The 21248-nt window shown below is 32.7% G+C and overlaps 1 protein-coding gene across 2 annotated transcripts in view; it reads left to right on the forward strand.

The window, feature by feature from the left end:
* The window catches only part of Edem3 (ER degradation enhancing alpha-mannosidase like protein 3), a 79383-nt gene that overhangs the window by 13636 nt on the left and 44499 nt on the right, over window positions 1–21248 (forward strand). For both annotated transcript variants that reach the window (XM_046462698.2, XM_046462699.2), the window contains exons 3-8: window positions 5310–5410; window positions 5900–5939; window positions 10569–10681; window positions 11726–11879; window positions 15194–15328; window positions 18171–18276. In XM_046462698.2, coding sequence (XP_046318654.1) covers window positions 5310–5410; window positions 5900–5939; window positions 10569–10681; window positions 11726–11879; window positions 15194–15328; window positions 18171–18276 — 649 coding nt within the window. The remainder of the gene's footprint in view (window positions 1–5309; window positions 5411–5899; window positions 5940–10568; window positions 10682–11725; window positions 11880–15193; window positions 15329–18170; window positions 18277–21248) is intronic.

The following is a 21248-nucleotide window of genomic DNA, read 5'->3' on the forward strand; positions in this document are numbered from 1 at the left end:
GCTAGTTACATTTTTATTATTAGGTGAGTTCAGGGTTTGGATTTTCATATTTTATTTGGAGTTTGTATTTTATTTCAGACAGAGGTGTTTGTGTCTGTTTTATAAAACCTTAAAAATAGTGTGAAGTTTTCTAAGCAGGGGTTTAAAATAGAAAGGAAATTTTAACAACCAAATTAACATTTCAATGAGCTTTTTACAGAATGACTTTTGAAATACATCAGCAACTTTTAAAATTTTGGTTTTCCTGACTTCTGTTACTTTTATGTTAAATATTAAACTATAAAGCAGTGAAATATGTCCATTCTGGGAAATCAGTTCTATTGGAATTGACACCTGAAAAAGTAATTAGGAATTTGACATGTGAAAAAACACATGTAAAAGTAATTAGGGATTTATGCTGAAAAAATTACTGAGTACTGTATTGAATTCAGAATTTGGTAGCTGTATATGGATTCTAATTATATCAAAACATCTGTTGCCTGAAATCCTTTCCTCAGGGAATGAATCATAGAGCACTCAATTTTTATGAATACTTGAAGAGGTTTTAGGCTTCGATGCTTTTTCTTTTTCGTATTCTTCAGCCAGTTTTAAAAGTTTTGAGTGTTTTGTTTGGTTGGTTAATTTTGGTTTTTGTCTTTGCCTTTCTATTGACTGTATGTGTAATGTTCCTGGTCTCTATTTTTCTTTTGCTTAATGTACCATGAGTTTAGAATCTAGATAATTCAGTTGAGTGAGAGGCAGTAGGAGAAAGTTAGACATGTAATTGGAACCATTCTTGCTGAAATTTAAGAATGAAAACTCATGGGCATTCGCGTAATAAAAACAAGTTACGTACAGTGTACAAAAAGATTGGACTGCTCTTGGAAACTTTGCCACAGCAGTACTCAGTGAATATATGAAGGGTGTGGAGATGTATCTTCCAATTTCTGAAGGAAAGCTGCCTCAAGCATCCATTCAGATTGTTGTCCCAGGAAAACTAGAACAATATTTAAAATAAGCTAATATGAATAAACTACCTGAGGACACTGGGCAACTAGGAGAAGTCAAAACTACAACCTCAAGAATGGAGAGTCCATAGAGAAATGGTGTAATTGACTCCCCTCATGTAGAAGGGCTCTAACACTAGCAATATTGGGAATTGAGGTTCCACACTAGAATTCAAATGTTATAAGCCTCGAAAAATCTTTGTCAAAACATTAAAAAGTCTGTTTCTGATGCTTATAAATTTAGAGAGAAATGGAAAAAATAGCAAAATGATATTTGGTATACCACAATTAAAAATATTTAAAAATATTGAAAAGTAAGTTGTTTTTCTTTGTAAAACACTCATTAAAAGCAGTTTGAACAGCACTTCCTTGCCTGTGGCTTCTCACTGTATCACTTAGGATAGGAGCAAGCATCTTTTCTATACTTGATGAATTTTCACACTGCTTTTAAGTTTGGATCCACTTCTGACATTTTATCCTTTGCTCTTTTAGTGTCAAGAAATGTTCCTGGACTTCCTTCAATAAGAAGGCTTTTGCAGGCCTCACTTCTCTGTGATGTCTTCATCCTTTCCCAACCACTTTCTTAAGTTATGTTGATAACTTGGCTTTCACTAAGTTTCTCTGGCTGCATATGTTTCTTGAATGGTGCAGTGTTAACATTTCCAGGGTCAGCCATTTTTTCTCTAAACCCATTTATGTTCAATTTGAATTTCACTTCCAACATTCCATTTTTCTTTTTTCTTTTTCTTTCCTGAGCTTTCATCTTTGTTGACTAATTCTCTTTTATTATCCAGTTTGTAAACTGTCACATAGGATGATTATCACTGAATGACAAGAAGTCAGCACACCACATCCTTGCTGTCTGTGTGTGAACTTAAGGACTTGGATATGAATATACAGAGTGATCAGTTACTGACTGACATTGAAGGAAGTAATACAGTTGATTGCCAATTAGGATAAACATCTGTTATTTATGTAGTGATTTGTGGGCTAAAGAACTAGCATCAAAATTTGTATTTTATGCAGTTACAACCATGTTCTTGGATGTTTAAGTTGTAGTGGTAGAAAATTATGCAAAGTGAGACCACAAGAGAAGACTGCCTATGATAACATAGCTGACAAAAGTGCTATATTAAGTGGGAAAAAGTAAGAGTATGGTAATCCAATTATTTTCTTGGCAGGAAGTTAATAAATGTTTTCTAAAATTGAAACATGAAGTTAACACAATGTTTCTAACCTCTAAATGCTTCTGATATTGTATTAATCTTAGGGAAAATCTTTTATGACTCTCTCTTGGTGAAGAAAATATAAAGTTCAGCAGGTGTTTCTTGTTTCTTTCCTTTTCTATTAATTCTGTGACTAGAAGGTAGGAAATATTTCAGTCCAGTTTCATAGAAGCAGCTAGCCAACTTAGAGAGCCTGGTCCTGGCTATAGCCACATGTGCAGGGCCAGCAGCATCAACTCTGGTGCCCTTTGGGCATTACTGTGATTCCCACTAAAGCCTCTTTATTCCTAGTGCTTATGTTGTAGTCATGCAGCTTTATTTTCTATAATCCACTATTTACTTTTGGTACTTAAAAATTTCTTTATTTTCAAGCTCAGCTTGTGTTTATAGTAGGTAGGAAAAAAGATTTTTGCATGTACTTTATCAGCATCTAAACTGAAAATGAACTGTCATGTCATTCTTTTAAAAAAAAATCTCAGGGCTGGGGATGTGGCTCAAGCGGTAGTGCGCACGCCTGGCATGCGTGCGGCCCGGGTTCGATCCTCAGCACCACATACAAACAAAGATGTTGTGTCCTCCGAAAACTAAAAAATAAATATTAAAATTTATTCATATTTTCTCTCTCTCTCTCTAAAAAAAAAATCTCAGTAATCCAAAATATTAGAAATGTATGTACGCACTATATATTTTATATATATATATATATTATAGTGCTCTAATAAAAATATGTGAGAAGCTAGGCACGGTGGCTCATGCCTGTAATCCCAGCAGCTCGGGAGGCTGAGACAGGAGGATCAAGAGTTCAAATCCATCCTCAGCAAAAGGAAGGCATTAAGCAACTCAGTGAGACCCTGTCTCCTAATAAAATACAAAATTGGGCTGGGGATATGGTTCAGTTGTTGAGTGCCCCTGAGTTCAATCCCTGGTACCAAAAAAAAAAAAAAAAAGTCAGAACCAAATATGCTCTTAATAAAAAATATGTAAGAACTGAATTCATAAAATTGTGAATAAATATGGTAATATATTCCTAGATAGGAAGAATCAGTTAGTAAAGACATCAGTTCTCCCAGATTAGGTTCTTCTAATTAAAACTTTAGCATATGAAGGAAATTTTAAAATTATCTAGAATCAATGTGAGAAAGTATGGTGCAAAGATAGAATAATTAAGATAATGGTTTTGGGATAGGCAAATATGTCCACAGAACAGAATAGAGACTACAAAAATGTGTGTTTGTGGGCAGTGAATTTCTGTACATTTTAATAATTTATTGCAGCAGAAAAATCATTGTGGGAATGAATTTTTTTTTTAAGTGCATTTATAAAATTGGCTGTTGGGGGTGCTAATGCTGTTAAATTCCCTATTTCACATTATAAACACAAAGTAGATTCTAGGTAGATATTTAAATGTAAGAAAAAAAATATACAATTGTAAGAGTACTATTTTCAGAGGCCTAGGGTAGTCTTATAAAGTATGCCTGAAAAGGAAGAGACTGTATATTTATAGCTTGATGTGAAAACACCATAAAAAAAAATTAAAAGACAAAAGACAGGAGAAAAATATTTACTATATATAACAAACATAATAAGTCTCTTTTGCACCCCCCATAAACCAGAAAAATGGAAAAAAAAGGTATAAACAAACATTTCAAAAAGGTAGTAGCAATGACTAATAAAAACAAAAAGATGCTTATCCTTATTAAAACTGAAATTTGAGATTACAGTTTTTTAATCCAGATTGGCAAAATATAAAGCATTGATTATCTCCTATGTTAGAATATAATAAATTGTAAATTGATGCCATTGGTTTGATAATATAAAAAATTAATTATGACTATTAGAACAAGAAAGGGAATACTAAAAAATTAATATGCCCTTGACTCAGCGGGTTGTTTTCAAGTAATTCACAGAAATTCTAGCATATGTATAAGAGGCAGATGCACATTACAGCATTGGTTTTTTTGTTATTTGTTTTTGATGGTGCTAGAGATTGAACCCAAGGCCTTGTGCACATTGCAGCATTGTTTGTATACTGAAAATGTGAAATCAACCTACATATTCATCAATGAAGATATAAATAAATTGGCATGTCTGTACTGTGGAATACTCTGAGGAGCAGGAACCATACATAGGTTCTGGATTCAGATTACCTTGCTTTGAATTCTGGATCCTTCATTTACTACCTGCATGGCCTAGGCTTCTTTAATTTCTCTAGGCCCCAATTTTCTCAGCTGTGAAATGGAGTTGAGTCTATTGCAGAGGGTTGTTATGATAATTAAATTATTAAAATGTATAGAATAGTGCTTAGAATGTAAGTGCTCAGTGAATATTAGCTAATATTAAATTATTACTTTGCAGTTATTAGAATGAAGTATATCCATAGTATTCTAGCATGGGGGGGAACCTTACTGTGATTCAATTGAACAAATTTTAAAGTAGTATATGCATGTGGCATAGCACCTGTATATAAATAAAAATTATTATATATGTACATACATTTGAATGTGTATGGATAAATCTGGAAGATAAATGCTAGTCTTTTAACATTTATTTTTTAGTTGTAGGTGGACACAATATCTTCATTTTTATGTGGTGTTGAGAATTGAACCCAAGTCCCTCAAGCATGCTAGGCAAGCGTGCTAGGCACCTCTAAGCCACAACCCTAACCCTAAATGCCAGTCTTAACAGTAGTAGCCTCTGGGGAATGAGATTAGTGGAGGGAAATCAGATTGTGTGGGGAGTTTTTATTTGGATAGGTTTTTTGTTTAGTTTTGTTTTGTTTGGGACACTGGGGTTTGAACCTAGGACCTCACACATGCTAAGCAAATGCTCTACCAATGAGCTACACCCCCAGCCCTGGTTATCAGCTTTTTAAAGGAATGTTCTTTGTATTGTTTGACTTTTTTTCAAGCAGGTGTTACATTAGTAATTATAAAATTACTAATAATAATTTTCCAGACTCTAAAGATTGTACAACTCTTGACTAAATCTCATCTTCCTTTTTTTTTTTTTTTTTTTAACCATGAAAAAGTCACATTTGCTAAATGATTTTGTACTTTCTCTTATCTTCCTTAGTGACTTAGTAAGTTTTCTTTTGCAGGAACATGCTTACCCAGCTGATGAACTCATGCCTTTAACCTGTAGAGGTCGAGTGAGAGGCCAGGAGCCAAGTCGGGGCGATGTGGATGATGCCTTGGGAAAGTGAGTAGAGTGCAAGGCCTGGCCTAGCATTCGCAGTCCCATGTCATAGGCTCCTTAGAGGCAGTTTGCAATCTAACTTCCAGGAATTTGCTAAATTTTGAAAATCACTTTTAAGTATTACATTAAATACTTTTGTTCCTTTCTATTGTCTTTGTTAAAAAAAAAATTGATCAATTTACCTCTTAGATTGGAGAAAAATTAGTTTGTTAAAGCTATATGCATATTAACATTATAAAGTGTTGTTACTTTTATATCTTCATTTGTTTTTAAAATCACTAATAAATGTCTGTGTATATCTTCAAAGATGTGTAGAATGTTAAGACTTTTCAGATTCATTCAGTGCTTTTTATGTTGTATTGCAACATAGATATATGGAAGTACTAGTTAATAGAAGCTACCAGTAATAGGATGTGGGTATGTCTGTTTATACTTTGTGAATAAAATACTTACAATGCTAATGTTTTGTGTCTCATTATACTTGTTTCTCAGATTTTCCCTGACACTGATTGATTCTTTGGACACTCTTGTGGTACGTTTGATTCTTTTTGGATATAATATACACACTCAAGTATTATAAATATAATCAATACAGTATAAAATAAAAGCCTTCAGAATTTAAGATGTGCAGATGTTTGCTTCTAAATAAATCACTGTAGAGTTAATGGTGTCAAGTGAATGTCAAGTAAATTTATGCAGAATAATAGAAATACCCAAATAATTTATAGGGCTGTCACTTTATGTGATGACATCTTAGGGAGGTTCTCCTAGCCTTTTTTTTTTTGTGTGTGTTGATGAAACTTTGTTTTATTTATTTATTTATATGCGGTGTTGAGAATTGAACCCGATGCCTCACATATGCTAGGCAAATCGCTGTCACTGTGCCACAACCCCAGCCCCCTCCTAGCCTTTTTAAGTTGGGTTGAAGCTATTAGAAGAAAATACTTTTGGCAAATGTCATTGATATTCTTGTTTCATAATGATATGCCACAATAACACTGAAATTGTTAACTAGAATATTTTTACATTATGTTCATAAACAAGTTTATTTTCTGAACAGTAATTTTTAGCAGTAATAACTTCTTGGCTCTCTTCAAGCTCATATGATGTAGAACTATTTGAAATCACAAAGGGGAAAGATTGAGTTCCAGATGTTATGATTTCAAGTAGTGTCTTTCTTTTAGATCTTATAGTATAAAAGTAATCTCTTTTAAGGATTTTCTTTAGGCCTGATGTTGATGTCCCAAGTGCTTATTAGTATTCAAAAAACAAAACAAGACAAAAATATCTTCAAGGTAGCAGAAATTTTTCAGAACCAAACTTTGCTTCTGGATAGTTTCAATATTCTTTTTTTTACCAAGGCATATTTTATTTTTAGAACAAAGATTCTCAGTTCTAATAGCAACCTACAAAGATCACCTGTGGGGGTGGGGGAATCCCTGCTTAAGTTATTCTGATTTAATTATTCTGGGTGACGCTGGGTATTACTGTTTATTTTTTCCTCTTTTAAAAAATTTTCTATTAGAGCTTTATAGTTCTACATAGTAGTTGAGTCTCTTCAGTTTTAAAATGTGTCAATGGTTGAGAAAAATGTGGTTGTTTAGATCTTCTTAACTGGGTCAGAGTTTTGAACTTCATTTGTTTAAGAGACTAATGGAATGTGTAAGCCCCATTATAATATCTATGAAAAATAGAATGTGCATTTTTTTCATTTCTCCTACTTGATGCCTAATTTTTGGTTTAGTTGTCCTGGGTGTTCAGCATAAAATAGCTTATTGCTAACTGTACCTGTACAGGTATAGGTAATTTTTATTTGTACCTGTTACATATCAGGTCTACTTTGGGGAGTAGGTGAAGAGCAAAAGCTTTGCATTGGGAAAGACCATAGGAGTGCTTAAATTTGTTTCTCATTATTTGTCTCAGCTTTATTTCTCTATGTAGCAAGTTTTTCATCATTTCTCTAAGTTATTAGTTGATTTTCATGAACACTGACTCAACATATGAGTTTTCTAAAATATCAGAAATGAAGGAGAAAAAGTAGTTTCAGGATGCATAACTTTTCCTACATTTAGAAATCTGTTGGCCTCTCTAATGGGGAAGCCATTAATTATTATGAAGGTTATATCCTTCAGGATTAACAAAGGTTACACATTTTGGCATTGGTTCTCAAAATAAGATCCCTGGGCCAGTAGCATCAGCATTACCTGAGATCTAGGTAGAAATACAAATTCTCTGGCTGTATTGCAGACATACTGAATCAGAAACTGGGAGAGAGGCCCAGCACATAAACAAGTTTCCAGATGATTCTGATGTATGCAGTAATTTTTAAGCTTGAATGTACTGTAGGTTGCTTAGGAATCTTGCTAACATGTGAACTCTGATCCAGTAGGCCACACCAAAGTGTGTGGTGTAACAAGATTGTGCTGTAAGTTGTGTCCTCGCTCTGAGTAGCAGGGAGTAACAAGAAGTGATACTTGGCCAAATTATTTAATTTCTGTGGACCCCTGTTTTTACTACAAAAGGGTCTAGAATAGGTGCTGGTCCCTAGTAGCTATATTACTTCTCGCTGATCTTTGGTTTATAGTTAGATAAGTAATGCTTGGTTGTTGAAGCTGTCTAAGAGGAGTCAAGCACAAAAATCAGTAAAGTCTGATAAACACTTAAAAACTTACTACATGAAATCTTTAAATTTCAGTCTTTTCAAGAGGGAATAACTTATTACATAGTATTAAACTTTAACTTATTACATAGTATTAAAGCTTTGAAATATATGAATTTATTTTGAATTTTTATTAAATATTTTCTTCTGAATTTAAACAAAAAATTAGAGGAAATTAAAGTACTTTGAAATGTTTTGCTATATTTAGAAGGAATGCTATATTATACATTTGTCAATACAAGTAGTAATATTTCTGATTGACTTTGCATTTATTCTGTGATTAATTTTTCATTTGGTGATTTAACAATTTGAAAATATTAATAGGATATATCATTGTAACAGTGTATACAGCTCTACCATTTTTATTTTTGTCATACCATAATATGTTAAGTAGAATTTCTATTGCCATAATTTGATCTTCAAATTTAAACTATTCAAAATACCAGGTATCTAGTTTCTATTGATTGTCATAGAGTCAAGCAGTGAAATGTTATGGGTACCTTTAAATTCAACATTACCATGAAATCTGTAGAAAAAAATTGAAACAGATTAAAGTTCATGGGGGAAAGGATGAGATCTGGATTGTTCTTTTGTTATCAGCTAGAAGATTAAGAAACGATTGGAGCTGTTTTAAAACAAATTTTGTAGCTAATTATATACAGAGGTAACTCTCTGTCCCCTTTTATTCTCATTTGAAACACATGATATTGGTACTATTGTTGGTTAGTTTGATATTGGAGAGAAGGGGGAAAAGTTATTCAGTTAGAGAACACATGTGGAAGGAAATTTGTAAGAAGAGTGACAGAAAAAAAAACCTCAGGAGATAGATTAGGGAGAAGGTGAGATGAGATTAAAAACTGGATACTAAAATATATGTGTTTGGAGGGTGGGGAGGGTAGAACTGTTGTGTTTCATTCCACAAGTGAGGGGACCAGGACCATTTGCATCTACTTTTATTGCTGCAGAGTTTACATGGGTTTTGAGATTGAAAAGACTTAGAACTTAGTACTTAGAACTTGCCTCTGATTTACTTTTACTTGAAATTAGGCACATAATCTTATGGAATGTCTTAAACCTGAATTAGAATTTTTTGTGAAAGTATCAGGTCAAGTTAAAAAAAAAAAAACAACTCTAAAACAAAAATATTGAACAGTCAAGTGAAGGAAGAACACTTCTAATGCGTCTAGTCTCTAAATAACATCTAGTCGTGCAGCCTTAATTTAGACTGAAAGATCAAAACAGCCTGTATAATAACAGTGAGCCATGTGATAGAGCTCATGCAAGAATCCACAGAGTTGTTTAATCAGAATTCTAGACCTACGTGGTGATAATAGTAATGAGGTTAGACACTTGATGTTAAGACTTAGTATTCAGACACTCTGCTAAAAGCAGTTGATACACATTATCTCATTTAAGAAAGCAACCGTAGCAGTAGGCATTTCTTCTTTTTCTAGGTGAAGGAAGAGGCTCAGAGGTTAAAGGAACTTGACTTGGATCGCAGGTAGTAAGTGAAAGAACCAGAATACTGATCAGGGCCTGCTTTTTTCTTGGTGCTGAGAGCCTATGAGCTGTATTATTACACAGCTTCCTTAATGAACAGGACGACCATGGGATAAAGATGGCAGGTGTCCGCTTAGGATCAGTCAGTTAAAGAAAGCACTTTCTTCTGAGAGTAAACTGTTGTTTAAGATGGTGTTTGGTATATAGGATGGGTGGTTTGTTTGGTTTTGACTTGGAAACCAATCCTAGTAAAGTTCACCTCATGAGGTCATAGGTTTTTCATGTGTGTATGTGGGGGTGGGGGGGGAGAGAGAGAGAGAGAGAGAGAAAGAAACACACATATTTATGAGGGTTGGTGGTTTCCTGAAATACATGGGACCAGAAGTGTTAGAGATTTCAGTTTTTGTATTTTGGTGTGCTGTAATAGCCTTTACTTTTTTGGATCCCTAACCCAAAAATCTGAAATGATCCAAAATCAGAAACATTTTGAGTAATGCCAATATAACCTTGAAAACTCAAAAATGCTCAGATTTCCAATTTTTGGCTTAGAGATGCCCAACATGTACTAAGAAACTAGTATCAGTTTTGCTAATGATTGTTTTAAAGTTTTAAAGATGCTTCAGTATGGGGCTGGGGTTGTGGCTCAGTAGTAGAGCGCTTGCCTAGCATGTAGGAGGCCCTGGGTTTGATCCTCAGCACCATATTAAAATAAATAAATAAATAAAGGTATTGTATCCAACTACAACTAAAAAAAAAAAAAAAGATACTTCATTCAGTATGTCTAAAAAAGAAAGGTATAAAGAGGCTATGTAATTAGGCATTTAATTTTTTTTAGTTTGAGATATCACATTTTTATAATACACTTAAGGGAAATATTAATTTTTATATATGCCACTTTTTTGCATTTTAAAGTATTCTAAGTTGCTTTTAGTAGCTCATTCTGAAAATATTTGTCCTTGACTTTGTAGAAAAGAACTTCATTTTGTAATTTTCTTCTCCTAGGTATTAAATAAAACTAAAGAATTTGAGGAAGCTGTGAGAAAAGTTTTAAGAGATGTTAATTTAGATAATGATGTCGTTGTTTCTGTCTTTGAAACAAACATCAGAGTTCTGGGGTGAGTACTTAAGCCACCAATGCTTTAATTTTAGTAATTGAGAAGCTTAGGGTAAATTGCTTATGGATCAAAGGTAAGGAAGTAGTTTCTTATGTTAAAAAACTGGAGTATTGTCCCACAGAGTTAGGAAAACCTTGCTTTATATTGGTCACAGACAGCAGCTGGTTTTGGAGTGGAGGCTGCACATCAGAGGTATTCCCTATGTAAAAAGCAACAGTAGGTTGGACATAGGTCATATTAGCTATGTCACAGGTTTATTCACTAGCTTCCATAGTTGGTTAACCTTAGCCATGCACCTCTCAACAAAGCCAAATTAATTCAAATTTATAGGATTGCCTTTCAACTAAACAATGTGAAATGATCCTGGGGTGCTTAAAAGTATGTAATTATGGGCTGTGGTTGTAGCTCAGTGGTGGAGCGCTTGCCTCGCATGCGTGAGGCCCTGGGTTCGATCCTCAGCACCACATAAAAATAAACAAATAAAAATAAAGATATTGTGTTCACATACAACTAAAAAATTTTTTTAAAATGTGTAATTATAAGATTTAGTCATTCATTTCAACATTAATTAATTTTTACACTTAATAATTACTTTTATATTATTGTACCTCATTTCCTTTTGTTCAAATAAGTCTGCTCTTCAATTAAATATGAGTGGTAATGTAGCTTTTCAGAGTTTATGAATCTTTTACACTTACTGGAGTAGAAGGTTTTTATTTTTAAAATGTTATGGTGATAAATTTTTAAGTTTGCAATTTGTTAAGATTAATTTGTCACATTTGTTAGATGTTAGGATGTTCTTTGTTTTAAGAAAATTTAGTGTATTTAAAAATGCCAAACACTTTACAATAACATAGAATATCTGATGTTGGCTATGTAATTCTAATAGTTTGCCATAACATAAGTAGCCAGTAAAGAATTAAGGACTTCTATGGTCTTTCCTTACTTAGGCTTACTTGTTGATAACAAAATGCTCACACATTTTTAGGTGGTATGTTTAAGTGTCTGTAAGAGGTGGATAATATTTCATCTCTGTGATCACAGGGGTCTTTTGGGTGGACACTCACTGGCAATCATGCTGAAAGAAAAAGGTGAATACATGCAGTGGTACAATGATGAACTTCTGCAAATGGCAAAGCAATTGGGTTACAAACTTTTACCAGCTTTCAATACTACCAGTGGCCTTCCTTACCCAAGAGTAAGTAATTCTAAATATGTATAACAGTCTTTGTATACTTCCTTTGTTGTTTTACAAAACATTTAAATGTTTTTTTTGATCAGAGCCATTGTTTCTCAATGGTTTCATTCTTTATTAGCACTGGAAAAAAAATGCTTCAAAGCTATATAACAAATTTATATTGACATTTCAATTAACTTACATTTGAGTGATGTGAGAATTAGATTAGTTTAAGCTTTGCTGTGTCTCTGTATAACAATTTGGATTATGCTGCAGAAGGAAGAAATATATGCTAGACTAAACCTTGAGCCAGAATTGTTTGTGCTGAAGTTATGGTCAAAGCACTGAGAGCAGGTAGATATTATTCTCCGAAGGAAAAGATTCAGAGAGAAGAGGGGACAGACAGAGGAATGAGGAGGAGGTAGAGCTGGTGAATAGTATTATAAATATATAAATATGAATAGTATTATAAAATCCAAAAATGGGAACTTGTAAAGGAGATGTTCACCAATCATGATGGCAACACTCCTATAATCTCAGATAATGCTACTTGGGAGGCTGAGCCAGGAGGATCCCAGGTTCAAGGCCATTCTGGGCAAATTAGTAATACAGGGCCTCAAAAAAAAAAAAAAAAGGTGGGGGACTGAGTGGTAGAGTACTCACCTGGCATGTGTGAAGCACCCTTGGTTAAATTCCTAGTAACACACACACACACACACACCATCCTAGAAAACTTGAGGAGAATCGAGTGCAAACAGAACCTTGAAGGTTGTAGTAGGGTAAATTAAAGGGGAAAGACGAATCCAAAGTAGGTAGAAAGTACATGTGGACCACTTATTTGGGGGTTTCTTCTGTGTTGGTAGTTAAAGGAATGCTGGCAATAGAGTCATTGTGGGAATTTTTTTATTTGATTTTTCCTCTGAGAGAATTTTTTATTTAAAGCAGGGGGAAGGAGGTCATTGAAGATGGAAAGAGCTGTCTCTTCTGATTTTTTTCATTCTTTATTAGCACTGTTATTTTCTTCCTTTTATCAAAGTCAGATACCTCAGGCATTACCAAGCTCTATCACTTTTTTACTTTTCTTATTGCAGCTATACTGTTGAAACAAATAAATTTTTTCCCTAAACTTCTATAAATACCTATCCTACTCTTTTCTCTCTGGTTTATGATCCAGAGCACTTGAAAAATTAATATTACTAAAGCATAACTTAAAAGTTTTGCTCATTCATCGTTCCCTATTGTATTAAGTGTTCTTTATCATTTAGAATTCTTCATATTTAGACTGTAGACTTTTTTTGCATTCTCTTATAGTACCATACCCCAGTGGAATCATTTTTCCACCTCAACCAAAGCAGTCTAGGTTCCCCTGAAATGCCTGGGTTTTTTTTTTTCAGTCCATATTTTTAGGCCTACTTTATCTATTACTTGGCGTTACTTCTCTATCAGTATAAATCAGTAAGGCTGTTTTCTCCATCAAGAAATTATCTTTGTAACAAAAGTGAGTGCCAAGCAATTTAGTGAGACCCTGTCTCTAAATAAAATACTAAATAGGACTTGGTGTTCCTGAGTTAATTCCCTAGTACCCACCCCACAAAAAAAAAAAAAAAAAAAAAGCCATCTTTGACTAGGTAGACATATAGCATGTTAAAAGCTAGTGCTTTTCAAATTGGAGTACACATCCCATTACTTATCCTTTAATTTTAGTGGGTTAAGATCAGCACTTTTTTCTTTAATGAAAAAGCCTAGAAATAAGCCTCAATTTAAGTTTCCAGTTTTTGATATTTTAAATAGGTTTTCCTGTGAACATTCTTACATGTGTAAAAACATTCTTAAATCTGTTAAAAAAAAAAGACTACATTTTTTATTTTTTCTTTAAGCTAAATTACTAGAAGAGGAATTACTTAATTGCCCAATTGCTTCCCGGAAAGTTTCTTCTGTACCTTTTCAGTTTTACATAAAAGTGCATGTGCCATGGTGCTGGGGCCAACACTGTATGTTATCATTTTTTTTTTACCAATTTAATGAGAAAAAAATAGAATCTCTTTAATGTGAATCTATATGCTTATTATTTAAATTTTTTTTGTTGATTCACTTTCAACTTATTAAAATTAGAAGCAATTTTAAACTATTTTTTAACAATATATAGATATTTACTTAATTAAGTTTATTTTTAGTGAATATTTTTAGTTTTTGTTCTAAATAGAGGTGCTGTATTTTGAGGAATCGAGCATTTCTTTACTTTTACCATACTATGAAAAGCAAGCATGGAATTGCAATAGAAGATACCATGAGCATTATAGTAAACAAAGTAACATTTTCTTATCCTTTGAAATCTCAAGAAGATTTTTTAAACTTTTTTAAAAAAAGAGACTACAGAAGAAAATGTCTTTCTATCCTTCCTTCTACATACTTAGTAAGTAACTGCTTTTGCCTGTGAAAATTTGTGTAACCATTCTGTCTTAGATATCATACATAATTGATAAAATTTGTGTTACTGTTTTTAAATCAAAAGAATTTGCTAGACAGAAATGCTGTTGTAAGAGCTACTGGACATTTTTTAAACTGACCTTTAAAGCTTATCCACACTACATATTGCCATTTCTTTAAAGTTAATTGAAAGCAACTTGTCCACTTTTCAGATAAGGTCTTACTCCTAAGGTCGAGTAATGATCATGTCCTAAAATACAGGGTTAATAGAAATTCTGTTATGATTTGTACGTGTTTTAAGGATTTTCCAGGATAGCAAAGAGATAATATAGATAAATTTAGTGTAGGTAATTTATTGTTTTACTTTTCGATAAAAAAGTATCCTTTTTAAAAACCACTTTGTGATTTTTCAGGAACTCAAGATCAGGAAGAACCAGGTTCAGAGTCCTTCTAAATATAAAAGTTTATTAATACTTTTATATCTTTTTGTCTTAAGCCTTCAAGTAAGTAGGGCAATAAGCTTTTTGTTTCTAACATCTACACTAATAAATGGACACCATTACCAGTGCCTGCTCTATATCAGGCACTGGAGGCCTAGTCAAGAGGACAGGAGCCTACCAGCTTCTAAACCAAATGTCAACAATAGGATTCCCATAAGCTAAAAAATAAAATAAAAGAAAGATTGAATCCTTCTTGCTAATTTTGTAGAAAATGGCACATGAATATTATGTGCTTAGAATGTGTTTCCTTAGATATTAATTGGAAAGTCACAAAGCTCATCAGAGTAAATCTCAGTGATCAGTTATTTCATGAATTATTTTTCATGATTTGATAAAAAGGTAATTTCTTATCAAAAAATCTAATATCTCTTGATAGTTGCTAATTATAGTCTTCTGGTTCTATAATAGATCAATTTAAAGTTTGGCATCAGAAAACCGGAAGCTCGCACGGGAACTGAGACAGATACCTGTACAGCATGTGCAGGTACCTTGATCCTTGAGTTTGCTGCTTTAAGTCGATTCACAGGAGCAACAATATTTGAGGTTTGCTTTTCATGGTCTTTGATCTCCTGGGTATTGGGCATAGCTCTTTTCATATTTGTTTTCCTTTGGTTAAGTTTTAAGATTATCAGTTGGAGGATAACTGTTATTTTGATGAACTTTTCATCTAATTCTATTACATAGTTTTTAATTGTTGAAAACATCAAAGTCATTGCGAAGCAATTATGTTAAATATCACTCTGTATTTTGTTCACAAACTACAAAGTAAAAGTTTAGTTTTGTTCTTAGAAGATTGTTTAGCTATATTATATAAATATTTCATGGCTCCTTGGGCTGGAGTTGTAGCTCAGCAGCAGAGCGCTTGCCTCGCATGTGAGGTACTTGGTTCAATTCCTAACACCACATATAAATAAGCAAATAAAATAAAGGTCCATCAACAACTAAAAAATATTTTTTAAAAAATATTTCATGGCTCCTTAATACAAATGTCTTATATGAAGTACTATGTCTGTTTTGTTAGACTTCTGAACAGTCAGTTGCATTTCGGAAACCTTCACTACTCTGCTAAAACCATAGTGAAGTTTTTGCATTTAAGTCATGATTGAGAGTCTGATCCATAAATGTATTTACTCCAAGGGAAATATTACTTATTATCTAGAAGACTTAACATCCACATAGTTTGTTGTGGTGTAGCTATGTCTGTGTCTCTGTCTCTCTCTCTTTTTGAAAAGCTAATTATGTAAGCCTGTCACTGGAGTGCAGTAGTTACATAAAGCACCCTCTTTTTCAAACATATGACTTAGGTGAGTTTTTGAAAATTCAGCAAATGGTACACATGGACAAAACAGAAATAAGAAATGCATACCAGCATTATAGACATTGGATCAGACTATAAATAAAACAAGTGAAATGATCTTTTTGTGTATGTGTGTGTCTGTATGTTCAGATGTCTTAAGGACACGTTTATCATGGTGGAACAGGTAATCTTTTAAAATCTTATTCCATACCTTGTTGATTAATGTTTTACCTTCATTAAAAAGTATAAATACTATTGCATACTTTTAAATATGAGCCACAAACTCAGAGATGTTGATGAATTTAAAGGTGAGGAAAATAAGGCTAAGAGAGGATAAGAGATCTATAGAGCTAGTGGGTGAATGAATGCAGCTGGAATTAGAATCCATCTCTTTCTGAATTCAAAGTTCATACTCTTTCCACTGGGCTTGTTTGTGTTTATAACTAAATCTATTGAAAATCATGATTTTTTAAAAAACTTCTTGAGTATACAGTAATTGATTTTCAGAGAAGCAACCTGATGCAATTGATGGACAGAGCATTGATATAATAGGTAAACTGGTCTGTGGACCAAATCTAGCCACTACCTGCTTTTTTTTTTAAAGTAATGATATTCGAGATTGAATCCAGAGTCTAGCACATGCTCACCAATTGCTCTACCACTGAGCTATATGCCCAACCCTCTCTATTTTTGTATTTAAAAAAAAAAGTTTTATTAGAACACAGTCATGCTTAATTATTTTGGCCTATGACTGCTTTGTGTTACAGTAACAGTTGAGAATTTTGATCAGTGACAACATGGCATATAATGCCTGAAATAATTACTGTCAAGCCCTTGTCAGAAAAAGTTTGCCAACCTTGGTCTAACCTATGAAAAGGTCTGAGTTCTTGTATTAGTGTCCTAGAGTTCCATTTTAAATTTTGGTTTTAAGTTTTCTATTTCACTGGGTCTTTTTGTTGTTGTTGTTGTTTTGGACTGGGAATTGAACCCAGGGACTCTCTACCACTGAGCCACATCCCCAGCCTATTTTGTAGTGAGACAGGGTCTCACTAAGTTGCTTAAGGCCTCATTAAGTTGCTGAGGTTGGCTTTGAACTTGCATTCTTCTTGCCTCAGCCTCCCAAGCCGCCGGGATTAACAGTCATGAGCCACCACACCCTGCTTTACACTCTATTCTTAAATATACAAAGTGGCAGATTGGTTTAATGATTTTTTTCTTTTATAGTGGTACTTCTATTAGGCTTCTGTTCTGAAATTAACTTCACCTATACATGCCCTTTGCTTTTATATTTTCTAACATTTTTATCCCACACTAAGAATTTAATCAGAAATCATTTTAATTTCATATTCAGTAGCTAAAAATGAAAACATAAAAAGTTGTCATAAGGTTGTAAGTTTGATAACACCAAATAAATATTCAGAAACCTAGTTAATTTACTAACTTTTTACTAATGATGTCATGTGTTGTTTAAAGTAGGATCTAGCAGAGCACTGTGGTACACACCTCTAATCCAGGCAGAGGGAGGAGAATTTCAAGTTGGAACCCAGCCTGGGTAATTTGGCAAGACCCTGTCTCAAAATAAAAAGGGATAGGGATGTAGCTCATTGGTAGAACACCCCTGGGTTCAATCCACAGTACTTCCTTCCCCCACAAAGAGAGAGGTTCTGAAATGACTCTTTCAAAGATAGCATTCCAACTTTAAAATTCTCTTCCAATAAAGAATCTAAGGAGGTTAGATACTCCTTAGATCATTTAAGTGACAGAAATTATATTAACAAGTGCATTTAATATGCCAGCCATTAATATAATTTAATGATACATGTGTGTTGTAAAGGTGTACTATAAGTTTAAATGAAAATGGGTGATCTCAAAGTGGGATCACTGCCACTAAAAAGCATTTTCGGAGTCCTTAAATAGACTGACTGAAAAAGAGCCAAGAAATGACTTCAAAGACGTTTATATTATAAATGGTTAGCTTAAGAATTTTACTTAATTCTTAAAATATCCTGTGGGCCTTTGATTTTTGTTTGTTTCCTTTTTTCCAAAGGCATGCAGTTCTTCAAGTTTGCTTTTCTTTTTAAATTTTAGGAATATGCAAGAAAAGCTCTTGATTTTCTATGGGAAAAAAGACAGCGAAGTAGTAATTTAGTGGGTGTGACTATCAATATTCATACTGGAGATTGGGTGCGGAAAGGTATGTAACTTGGGCTTTTAAAATTCAAACCTTCATGTCCTCATAATAGTTGGGAAATAAAGGATTTCATTTTTTCACATAATCTTTGTATAATTTCTGTTTCATGCCTTTATAGGTATGGCATTGTAGGTATAGGGTATAGATGAAACACTAGAATTAATTTATTTGAGGACTACAGGATCTGGATACCTCAGCCATCTCACATCAAGGTATAGCTTAGTGGGCATATTTAATGTTATCAGTCCTTCATGGGTTTTTTTCCTACCTCTGGAAATAAAGTGTAGCCTAGTAGCTAAGAACATGGACTCTGGAGTCATATTTTTGGAATTGAGGCTGTATAATCAGAGGCAAGTTGTTTAATTTCTGTGTGCCTCTCCATATTAACATCCCCATATCTGTAAAATGGGGATAATAACAGCACTTTACGGACTGATTGTGAGGATTAAATGAGTTAATGTAAAGCATTTAGAACAGTGCCTCCTTGGCACACTACATTTACTATGAAGTGCTCATTAATATTTTTATTAATTAAATTAATTAATAATTTGATCAATAATTTTACTTCTTTAATTTAGCATAATAAAAACTATAGAAAATTGTCCCCAAAGGTGTTCATCATATAGTTATTTTTAACACTGGAAAAAAGAATAGCTAAGAAAATTATTTTATATGAATGTTGAACTATTAAGTTACTAAAATGAATTAGAAGTAAGGAAATAAACATTGCAATGTTATATGAACACATAGGATATGATTGTATAAAGAATATAATTTTATATTTATGAAACAGCCCTATAATGCCATGGAATTAGAAGGATAACCATTAGAGTGGAGGTGGGGGAAGGAAGGAAGGGTGGGGTGTATTTGGTGGTGAAATTAAGCAAATTGTGTTTTTATGTATATGCAGATATGTAACAATGAAACCCACCATTATGTATAGATGAGATACATCAATAAGAAAATAAAATTAAATGAAAAAAATGCCCCTATAAAATAAACATCAAAGAATGGAAATATACTAGAATGTTCCTAATGAGATTATCTTTTTTTATATAATTCGATATGTTCCACGGGGCTTATCTTGTTTCTGTATAAAATAAGAAACAATTGCCTATATTTAAATAAGTAAAATTATGTTATATAATTGTTTATTAAACATTAAAATAAAACTATTATCTTTTCAGTATCATAAAAATTTTCCTAAGTTTTATCTGAATGGTTTCTGAAAGAAACTGAATATAGGCTTCAAAATTCTGCATTTTTTTCTCCTTTTTTTTTTTAAACCTACTTTAGGCCTCTTGTATAAATTAATTAATCATAATTAATTTTGAATTGGTCATAATTCTTGACTTATGACATTACACTCTAATCATTGGTCCATACATGACCCATTTTATTTAATCATTTTTTTACAATAAATACTCACTAATGAACCATTACAACAGCAACTTGATAATATACTATTGTACATGGTCCTTGATTCTCCCCACTTTTGTAACTCCACACCTTTGCCTCCTTCCACATGAAGTAGTCATCATCTTTATGTTGATTGTTCTCTTAATTTCCATTTAATTAAATTTTATTAAATCTACATGTATTCTTAAAAATGTGTAGTTTGTTTTATTTTAAATTTTATTAAAGGATGTCATATTTGATGCCCCTATGAGACTTTTTTCACTTAATATTACATTACTCAGATTCATGCATATTGTTGCATGGAGTTATAATTTTTTAATTGCTGTTTGATAATTTATTGAATTACTAAATCCATCATGGGCATTTGCTTGTAGAATTTTGCTATTGTGAGCAATAGTGTTGTGAATATTTTTGTTGTTTACTCCAGTTGTACATGTCTTAAGAGTTTCTCTTGGCCATGGAGTGGAATTTTTAAGTCAGAAGATAAGTTAATGTTCAGCTTCAGGAGATAATGTCCAAATGTTTTTCACAGTTATTTCATCACTTTATACTATAAGATTACCTGTGAATTGACATGCCCTCCAACATTGTATATTGTATATTGTTAGATTTTAAAGTATTTGCCATACAAATGAGTTTCTAAATAACATCCTTTCTTGATCACTAATGATGCTGAATACTTCATATTTATTGGTCATGTATGTTTCCTTATTTTTTAAATTGTGTGGTCTTGTACTTTTTCCATTTCTTTTGGGTTCGTGTGTGCTTTTGTAAAAGAATTATTTGTAAAAGTTTTTTATATATTCTTAATACTAATTCTTTGTCAGTTGTGTGTATCACATATATCTTCTTCCAGTTTATGATTCACAACTTTGACTTTACGTTCTTTTAAATTTTTAATATAGTTGTACTTATCAATCTGTGATTTTATGATCAATACTTTTTTGTCTTGTTTAGACTCTCTTACTAATCAGAGGTCCATAAGATATTTAAGTATTAGAAGTTTTTAAGTTTTATTATTGACATTGAAATTCTTAAGCCATCTGGAGTTGATTTGTGTTTGTAATGACAGGTAAAACTGCTTCTCACAGATTTCTACTTTCTTAGAATTTTTAGCAGTGTTTTCCACTTTACAAATATAGGGAGATATTTTTAAAAATTTTATAATAGTTACAGTTCAGTGGTCTGTATGCTACATGTATGATGTTTATGGTCTGTGTGACACCTATCCTTTGAAACTTGTTGAAGTATTCTTTTTGGCCTAGAACATAGTCAGTTTTTATAAATGTTCCACATATGCTTAAGAGAAATTGTAATTTTTCCAGTTGTCAGATTAGAACCCTATGTATGTTAGTTTGCTCGGTTACTAATAATATTGTGTACATCCTAGTGATTTTCTGTTTGCTTGATCTATTAATCATTAAGAAAATTAGGTAAATTTCCAACAATGCTCTTTTTATAGTTTTGGATTTTGCTTTACATATTCTGTTGAGTGCATTCATTTTAAATTGCTTTCTCTTCTTAATTAAACCTTTTAACATTATGTAGTGACCCTG

Source organism: Marmota monax, unplaced genomic scaffold (genome assembly GCF_021218885.2).
Source record: "Marmota monax isolate L192 unplaced genomic scaffold, Marmota_monax_Labrador192_F-V1.1 WCK01_AAM20220418_F8-fsc00250, whole genome shotgun sequence".
In the NCBI taxonomy this organism is placed as follows: Eukaryota; Metazoa; Chordata; class Mammalia; order Rodentia; family Sciuridae; genus Marmota; species Marmota monax.